The sequence below is a fragment of the Falco punctatus genome, assembly GCF_963210335.1.
Source record: "Falco punctatus genome assembly, chromosome: 5".
Classification (NCBI taxonomy): Eukaryota; Metazoa; Chordata; class Aves; order Falconiformes; family Falconidae; genus Falco; species Falco punctatus.
Window position 1 is genome coordinate 11,000,672 of NC_137584.1, and position 9,563 is coordinate 11,010,234.

Sequence of the window (9,563 nt, forward strand, 5' to 3'; positions counted from 1 at the left end):
CTATTCACTTTCTGAGGTCTCTAATGGGAATTTTCAGAAATAAGGCTATTCCTGCCCTGACAGCAATACAGCACGAGCATGTCCTGGATAGCATAGAAAGCAGCTCTTGATCTCCCTCAGAAGGATGCCTTGAGTGTAATGTTTGTTAGCTCTAGGTGAAATGTTTGTAAAACCTACTGGAATGTAGGAAATCAGCCACTGGTAAGACCACAACATTACAGGGACAACCTGTGACCTTATCTAGTTTCTGATGCAGTACAGAGCAGCTGTTGCACTATAAATAACCTGAACTGTGTGCAATGCAAGTAACAACAACACAAGTAGAAGTAAAGGTTCCTGTCTGTGGTTTGATAGTTATTTCTTGTCATTAATCACTAGCAAGAAAAATATGACTTCATAAACATTAAACGTCTATTACTTGGTGCTTTCACTTGTGCAGGCATAAGAAAGTGTCATGATAACTAGAAAAGAAGTAGTCAAAAGGTGCAAATAAAATATCACATCTTCCAAATATTACCCAAGTGTATTCCTTGTAAATGCCACTTACTCCTGCTCCTAAATTTTCAAAACTCAGATAATTCAGAGGATTTCCATCATGTGACTGAAATATTTAGATTGGTCTGAAGTAGTTACATGTCTTTTAGATGGCTCCAAACATGCAGCTATGAAAAAAATAGTTACTGGTAACTGATTTAGAGAGAGGCATACTGTGAGTTTTGCAGGAAGACTGCTTCTAAACAAAATTCAGGAGAAGCGTTTAGAAGATGTACTGGAAAAGGATCTTGAGTTTGATTTTACCTTCAGCTGGCAGTGGTTACTTTGACTCTATTCAGCCTATCTTGAATACAATTGATTCCCCCCCCTCCCCAGTTTACTAGATGCCTTACATTAAATGAGTTTGATCAGCTCAGTCCCATTTCCCAGGTGACAAATGGCCCGTGGCAAAAATTCCCCGTTTAGTGGGTGCTGAGTTTTGTTAGCAGTCTCACAGGAGAGGCCAAAGACTGTGGGAATGGGGAGAGAGGGCTGTAGTAAATTGGCAGGGCAGGGCACAAGGAGGAAGCACTGAAGGAAGCATCTGAACACCAGGCTTGTGTAACAGTCTTTCCATTGACCAAGAATTTGGTTGCTAGGCTGCCAGTCCCCTTTTACAAGCAGCAGAGTCATGCTATTGTTTCCTAAATGGTTTCAATTTTATGCAGGGACCTCTTTACATCCTTTCTATATCATTTAAATATTTTACTAGGCACATAGTAAAGCGAGGTTTGGAACTCAGACCCCTGCGCTGCTCAAACCAGTGAGCAAAAGAAAGCCCTTCTCTTTTATTCTGCCAAAAAGTGAGTGTTTCAGCGTAGCCCTGCAAAGAGTGGCCTCACATCAACCTTCCAGCTGGGCAGCTAGCATGCACGCCTGAGGGGAGGGAGCATTGTCTCCTCCTGTTTCCCAGGTAGAAATGCAGAAGCCACAAGTAAGAGCAGTACTCAGTGGGTAGTAGAGGTGGGTAATAGGGAGGAGGGAAAGGAGAGCAAGCAAAGCTGTGTGGGACTTCAGCCCCTCCATGGACATACTCAAGATCTGAGGTCATCAGCCTTTAGATTTTGGCACCTCCAGTATGCATAAAATAAGGCTTAGATACAGTTCAGCTTTGCGGTTCCCCTATTAGCAAGGATAGCTGAAAGGAGGTAACTGAGTATAATGTCCAGTCCTGGCCCTCACAATTCAACAAAGATACAGACGAGCTGGAGAAGGTCCAAAGGAAGGCCATGAAGATGACCAAAGGGCTGAAGAACATGCCCGGTGAGGAAACACTGAAGGAATTAGATATTTTCCCCCTGGAGAAGAGAAGGCTCAGGCAGGACCTCATCGCAGTATTCCAGTACTTAAAGGGCAGCCACAAAGAACACAGAGGCTCTCTCTTCACAAGAAGCCACATAGAAAAGACAAGGGGTGATGGGTAAAGGTTGCACTGAAAGAGGTTTCACCTCAACATAAAGAATTTTTTTACAGTGAGAACAATTAATCACTGGAACAACCTTTCCATGGATGTGATAGAGTCCCCATCACTGGAAGTTTTCAAGATGCAGTTGAACATGGTGCTAGATGATCTCGTCTAGGCTTCCTTTCCCATGAAAGGCTGGACCAGATTATTTTCTGAGGTCTCTTCCAATCTGAGCTGTTCTATGATTTGATGGACAGGGAATCTCTAAGCAGTCTTTGCTCCTGGAGAAAATGAGTGTGAAAAGATACCTCTTAACATAACTGGCCTTCTTTGTTTTTTGCCTTGAGTCTATTACTAAGAGATAAAAGTGGCCTCTTCATTAGTCTGTCATCATTGCTCCTTCTGTTTAGAGAATCAGGTATTTGGGGGCACTTTATTAACAGAAAAGTCTGTTTATTTTCAAGAACCCACAATCTGAACAACATAGATAGAAAGTTAGCTTGGAGTTTTCTGTAGGACAGTTTAAGTAGCAAAAACCCAATAAAAGTAAATTAATGTATTTTCGAAATTCTGTATCTTGACATTAAAGAACTTCTGTAACTAATTGCAGTCTTCTGGACTTACACAAATAAGTTTCATTGTATTACAAGCTGTTGCAATATGTGGTCTTCTCATGCCTGAATACCCTCTCTCATCAGAGCACCAACAAAACATAATAAAAGGACTTGAGAGATGACTTTCCTGTGCCAAACAGCATGTTCGTTCTACCAAAGCAACTAACAACTCTCCTCTGGGATTTTTAGACAAGTTTACTTCCAATTTGAAATCTCTTCCTTGTGTTTGTCTCCTATCTTATGATTTATGCTAAACAGCATTGTGCTTTGAGACAAGGGAGGGAACTACAGTAAATGTCCATGAGTAGAAACAGCTTGCCAGTATGGTTCCCTCTTCTTAGCTAGGACCCCCCACTTTGAGCCTCCTGAACCTGTATCCAGGTACATGTGTGTAAGTAGCTCAAGTGCTCCTGTACAGGGTTATTCTGACTTGTTTTCCGAAAATGGTCTGTATCTGGTGATAGTGTACAGTGACAACTGTGTCCTGTGTAGTGTTAGTTGTTGACTCTACATTGAGAGAAAACATCTCTACATGAGCTTTATTCTAGTTGTTTCAGTGGAGAGTTAGTCATTTGGAGGAAACATGAAATCATGAGTTTGTTTCAGCTGTTTCATCTCCTTCCCTCTATATAATCCTCAGGAGTTTGAAAGGGACTAACTGGAGTTTGCAAATCCCAAGGCTGATGGGAGGTTAGGATGTCACCCTGGCCCCTCTCTGACCTAGGGTTCGGACTTCAGAATCTTCCGATGCTAGGGCTTGTTGCTGAAAAGCAATTTGCTCTCTAGTTTATTATTAGCACAAGGCCCCTTTTTTGGTCCAATGCTTCATAGCAACATGAGTGTCTGTTTGTTAGTTTGCTTTTCGCAAACTGTTATAAGAAGTCCATTGAAACAAGAGTACCTGGTGAATTAGCCAATACCTTTGATACCATGATAGGAGCAATGGCAAAGCCCAGAAAAGGTGGAAGGCACCTTGCCACACTGACGTGATCCAGATCCTGAGTGCCTGCAGAGCATGGGGTGCTCAAGAAGGGGTACGTGAGCAGGGAGCTGCCTGTGCCCTGGGGATGGTGGCACCCGGGGCACTGCCTCCAGGTTGGGCACCCTCCCCTTGGGCTACAGCGAGGGGTTTTCAGGGCTGATAGCCCTGCGCTGTTCCTTGGAGCTGTGTCACTACTTCCTTTTAAAGATGAAGCAATGTTCAAAGCTCTGGACAGAGCTTGGGCGCCTTCTTTCCTGCTCGGAGTGCTAGTTCCTCCATTCAGCATCACCCACTGCCCTCACTCAGCTCATTCTGGCTCTTGGGGGACCCAAACCTGCAGCTTCCAGAAACCTTTCTTAGCTGGCAAGTTATAAGCTGTTTCAAGGACTCTCCTTCCCTCCTGCTCCATTTTAATTGTCAATGATTAATGAGGCTGGATTGAAAGTATGCACAGCAGTGCACAACTAAAGAGGGGCTGGGGCATTCGCTGGGAAGAGCGGTGTTCGGTCCCTCCATCAGCTATTGCTGTATTAAATAACCATCGCAGGGATTGGAGTCCAGCTTCTGGCACGCTGCTTTCCCAAGTCAGACTGTTAAATCACCAAGCCCAAGCTGCCTCTCTTTGCTCTGCCTGGCCCTGTCAGTGCTTAATTATGCCACGCAGGGACCGACAGCTTCAGCAGGAGAGAATGAACACGTCCTCCTCCCCTCCAGAACAGCCTAGGGTCTGAGGTGTGCCTGGCCCTGAGGGTGGTGGGTGGTGGGGCCTGAAGCTTTCTGTGCTCAGGACCAAAACCATTTCAGGTTTCAGCATGCCTGGTTGCGGCCCCTGGTGCATAGGGTAGAAGGGGGCTACCCCCTCATCCTGCCGTTTGCAGTGCTCCCTTTGCACAGTGCCCTCCCTGAGCACGCCTGTGCCATGGGGTCCCTGCTGCGAGGCCACAGTGGGGCACCGAATTCATTCACTGGGGCAAGACACTGATATGACCCAAAATGGTCTCTTCCTAAAAGGGCCTAAGACAACATGTCATAGAATCTTGATACTGATGAATCCCCACAAACTCCCATGCTATCCTATTAGACTTTTTAAGGACTTTTTTCTTCAATATAGAAGCATTGGCCTCATAGTAACAAAGACACTAAGATAACTGTTATTTTTATGGGGATATAAAAAATTATATATTCTCAAACCTGTCTAAAACATTCCTAAAATAACATTTTTCCTGTACTGAGAGTGGCATATTCCCAGGATGTGGTGTAGTGAGGAGTCTTTGGGACTAGCCCACATAATTCACTTGTAGTTTTGACATCCATGAGTGATGCACCTTTCCCACGATCATGCTGAAACAACATTAACACCGTTCCAGTCTACATTTTGTGTCTTGCAGACATGCGCAAAGCTTTTACTTAAGGTCACAAAATGTGCAGTGCAAGTTTCTACAGCTGGCTGCTTATAATTGGGCTAGTCCTCAACTGGGTGGCATGATCTTTGCTTCAGGTTCATTTTTTGTTTTATTTTCATGTTACTCTGTTTTATTAAAAAAACAAAACAAACAAACAAACAAAAAGATTACAGGGTCTTTGCCATTTCCTGAAATTATTTCCTTGCTCATTTTAAAAGCAGATGATTTTGTAGAGCTGTGATGCCTCTGTAGTACTGGATAAAGATTTAAGATTTGCTAAAGGGATAATATGGAGTGCCATTGTGAACACCGTGGAAAAGTGTGAAGCATTGGTCAGTTCATAAATCATAAACAGTCATTGCTTACATAGGGGCAGGATTTGTAAGGGTTTTTCCCTGAAATATCTGAACCTTTCTTTTCCCCTTAATTTGCTTCCCAAGCTCACATGGGTTGAGCGTTGGAAGGGCAGGTGAGAGAAAAATTGGTGCCCATACTCTTCTGTCCCACATCCCTTTGGTCTTGTGGGAGAGAGGCTCTCCAGGGAAATCTGGGAGCTCCCTTGTGTCCACCGAAGACTTGGACCTTTTACAGCCCAAGTTTTACAGATGGCTTAACAGATGTTGGCAAGTATCGTTAGAAACAGAGCTCAGGGTTAAGAGTTTGTCCACAGCATAGCCCTAAAATGCCCCTTGTTCATAGCCAGGTGGCCTCACAGAGCAGTTTTATCACGCCCAGATGCCTGCTTGCACTGCCTGAAACTGGGGGCTCCCACCCAGGGCAGGGAGCAGGAGCTGGGACCCACGGTCCCCTCAGCCACAGGAGCACTACTGCTCCCAGGGGTGCCCTCTGCTCCAGCATCAGCAGCTCTCCTCTGCTGCTAGGAGGGTTTGCTCAGCCTCCTTGGGTCTGCTGCCAGTTATGCTGGTTAGCCAGGGTCCGCAGTGTTTCCAGGGTTTTGTTTAAACAACAACAAAAGTTAGAAAGCTTTATTTTAAAAGTTACTTGAAGAGAATATTTAGTCACAAAGTCAGGTGGGGAATGACTAGAAAATACTTGATTAGAGGCTGTCTGAGAAATATTAATTCGGCCCACTTGTGCTGCCTGTTCTACTCCTCTCCTTACCCTAGTCACGGAACAGCATGGGCAGTGAGTAAGATGAAGTATAGGAAGAGAAATTATGTTCCCTGGCTATAGTTGCAACCCAGATAAAAATGCATAGCATTCAAACGTAATAGCAGGCAGGAAAAGAATAATTAATACCTATGAGGACGACATTTGGATTGCACATATCATGTTTACTCTGTTATCTCCCAATGTTTTTATATTTGCATTGGTAGCCTGAAATTCCTCTAATTTATTTTATTTTTGTGTATGCAGTCCATATATATGAAAAGCCCCTATTTTCCCTTTTTCTCCCTGTTGGTTAATAGGTTAGCTTATGGTAGTGATTTGCAATGTTGCAGGCAAGGGAGGATGTGATCCACATGCTGAAGACGGAGAAAACCAAACCTGAAGTTTTAGAAGCTCATTATGGGTCTGCAGCTCCAGAGAACGTGCTCCGAGTGCTACACAGGGATGCCATTCTTGCCCAAGAAAAGTCTATAGGAGAAGACGTCTACGAGAAACCAATTTCAGAGGTAATAACTTCTTAATTCACATCAGTATGTCTGTGCAGGGGGAGCCCTACCCAGAAGTGAGACTCCACATATTTTGGATGTGCACAAAGCACAAAAGGGGGTAACAGAGCTTTTGTACATTGACAAGAAATCAAAGAAAAATTTAATATTCGTGTTACTCAACTGCAGAATAAATTGTAAGCAAGTCACTGGGCTAGAACACAAACAATAAAGAGCTTGTATGCTCCTTAGGGCTGGTGCTTTTAAGCAAGAACAAAATCTTTGGGTATTATATTTTTTTAAAAAAAATTCCTTTCAGTTATAGGCTCCAACCTCTACTGCTCACAGCACTGTTAAGCACTCTTGGCATACTAAACCACAATCATGTGGGTAGTTAGGAAAAGAAGACCTTCAGAGATTGCCTTTGACCGTATTTATGGTATCATGAATCCATAATCATTTTATGTCACTTAAGCTCTAGGACTGCAAAGTCAGTTCAGCCTCTAAAGGAGAGCTGTAGGTCTTGATCCCTTGCTTTAAAATCTAAGCAATAAATGAATGTAGAATAGACCTGGGACTGCCTGAGGCCAGCATGAGTGTCAAAATAAGCTCATGTTTATAGTTTTAGAACAGTCCAGGGCACGGAGAAAGAACATGCAACAAGATACAATATAATATGCTGTAGTGCCTGTCCAAACTTGCATAATTCCTCCTATTAGAACATTTAATTTTTTCACCAGGAATTGTGTCTACCACAGGATATCTTTATACTGTGCATTCTCATTGAAGCAGCTTCTGAACATTTTGGGGTGATAGTAAATAAGGAAAGCAAGTTCTAGCATGTGGGAGCATGCATGAAATACTGTTGAACAAGATTAAAAGAGCTTAGCAGGGCTTTTGTCTAAAGAAGCTGGTTATTTGATGGGGACCTCAGTGTAAAACTTTTGTCATGTGTAGGTCCACAGAGATTATGATGGAGGTAAAAATAGGATGGTAACAAAATTTTGTAAGTGCAAAAGATCTATTCTCAAAGGCTGAACGCAACCTGGCTCCTTTATAAAATGCAGTAACTGTTTTGCTTTGGCCGTCGGGGTCAGTTTCCAGAGAGCAAATCATGGTGGTCCTCCTGCTCTCTTATTTCCCTTGGTTTGCTGAGACAGCCTGTGAAACAGCAACCGCCCGGTGTAGCCAGGGCTAAGGAAGATATGACTCCCACAGGGTAAGGGCTGGGGGTGGGCCGAGCAGGCTCTGCCAGCTGCCATGCCAGGGGCTCGCAAGCAGAGAAGTGCCAGGGCTGTGGGCTGCTTTGGACGGAGGGAGGAGGATGGACTTTGTCATCAGCTCCCAAGAAACAGTGAAAGGAGCAACATGAATAGCCATGGTGGCTGCAGGGTGCCCTGACAACTTTTTAGACACACCTCTCTGACCTTAGAGTTTGTTTCAATAATAACTGGCATATTAAATTAATTAAAAAAAAAAACAAAAACAAAAACAGAAGATAAAAAAGCTAGTATGTTGCTAAGAAAGAAAGAGAAATTTCTGTCAAAAAACAGGCTGAGGGGAAACCCCAAAGGCTTATAATGAATTGTATTTGGTAATGTAAAACTGAATCTATGCTGAATATAAATAGTTTAGACTTTTTGTCTCAGCAGTCCTACAGGTGCATTGAAGATGCATAACTCAAAATTCAGCCTTGAGTGTACACCTAATGCCCATACAGGTGTGTGAACTCAGGCTCCCAGGGTCTGAGGGCATGTATCCTGCCTGGCATTTGCTACTGCTTTTCCTGTGTGAAATGAGAAAAGCGTGCATAGCACCTTGCCACAGGGGAAATTCTACACTGCAGCAATATTATTTGTTACCCTAAAACTAAGCGAAGTTTTGTCCTTTGTGTATCTGAGAACCGTTGAAATGCTTATTGCAAATACACCATTCAAAGAAGTCATTACTTTTACAGGACAGTGATTTCTAGTCATTGCTTTATGTGACGCCTAAGACATAACATTTTTTTGGGACTTGCATTTACCATACACAACATTGTTGGTTAATAAATCAGGTGAAGTAAGCAAGCAGACGTTTAAAACAGTCTGTTCTCTTGTCCTACAATCCAGCTGGACAGACTTGAAGAAAAGCAGAGAGAGACATATCGGCGCATGCTGGAACAGCTCCTATTGGCAGAAAAGTGCCATCGCCGCACAGTTTATGAGCTGGAAAATGAGAAACATAAACATACAGATTACATGAACAAGAGCGATGACTTTACCAACCTCTTGGAACAGGAGCGGGAGAGGTGAGTACCTGACACAGTGCAAAGAGTATCCTCAGTGTCCCAGAGCTTTCCAGTTCAGCAGTGACATGGTCTGGTATTTTCTATTATGACACTAAACTCATGTGTAAATGATTTTTAAGTTCCACACGTGTTGTTAGTAAGTACATTACCGTGCAAGTCTAGAGGTGGAGGAACACCACTGAATGTTCCTGTAGCGTGCGCTTGAATTAAGAAACGAATTTGTTTTGAATTACTCATGCCCATTTTGGGTTCACCTCCAGGTAGCTTTTGATCAGACATTATTTATGTTGGCTCAGTCTGAGGCTGGCTTACTTAGCCGAGTGCTGCACTTTGTGAAGGACGGGGCACTGTTTGTCACAGCAGGAGGAAAAGGTAAGGAAAATCACAACACACATTAGGAAGCTGGCACACAAATGGTAGGGACTTTGCCATGCCCTTCACATTTAGGCTCGCAAAATCACAAACCGCTTGCATTATTTTTCATATTTTTGAAGGCACATGCCTCAGACAAGATCTGTGTTCCTCTGGAAGAAAATATTTTCTTGTTGTATAAAATGTGCCTGGCCTGAGATGGACTATCTGCAGTGTTTATGTCACAGGCTCATACACTCCAGTTTTTTTTCTTCAAGTGCTTGTTCTCCTCGTGGGAGTAATTTGTTCTTTGAGTCTCTAAGAAAAGAAAGAGCACCTACCTTAGGTGAAGAATAAGCACTCAGTAA

General features: G+C 43.3%; 1 protein-coding gene across 5 annotated transcripts in view; it reads left to right on the forward strand.

The window, feature by feature from the left end:
* Positions 1-9,563, forward strand: part of FILIP1 (filamin A interacting protein 1) — a 125,531-nt gene that overhangs the window by 67,979 nt on the left and 47,989 nt on the right. For all 5 annotated transcript variants that reach the window (XM_080388105.1, XM_080388104.1, XM_080388107.1 and 2 more), the window contains 2 exons: positions 6,402-6,575; positions 8,666-8,844. In XM_080388105.1, coding sequence (XP_080244231.1) covers positions 6,402-6,575; positions 8,666-8,844 — 353 coding nt within the window. The remainder of the gene's footprint in view (positions 1-6,401; positions 6,576-8,665; positions 8,845-9,563) is intronic.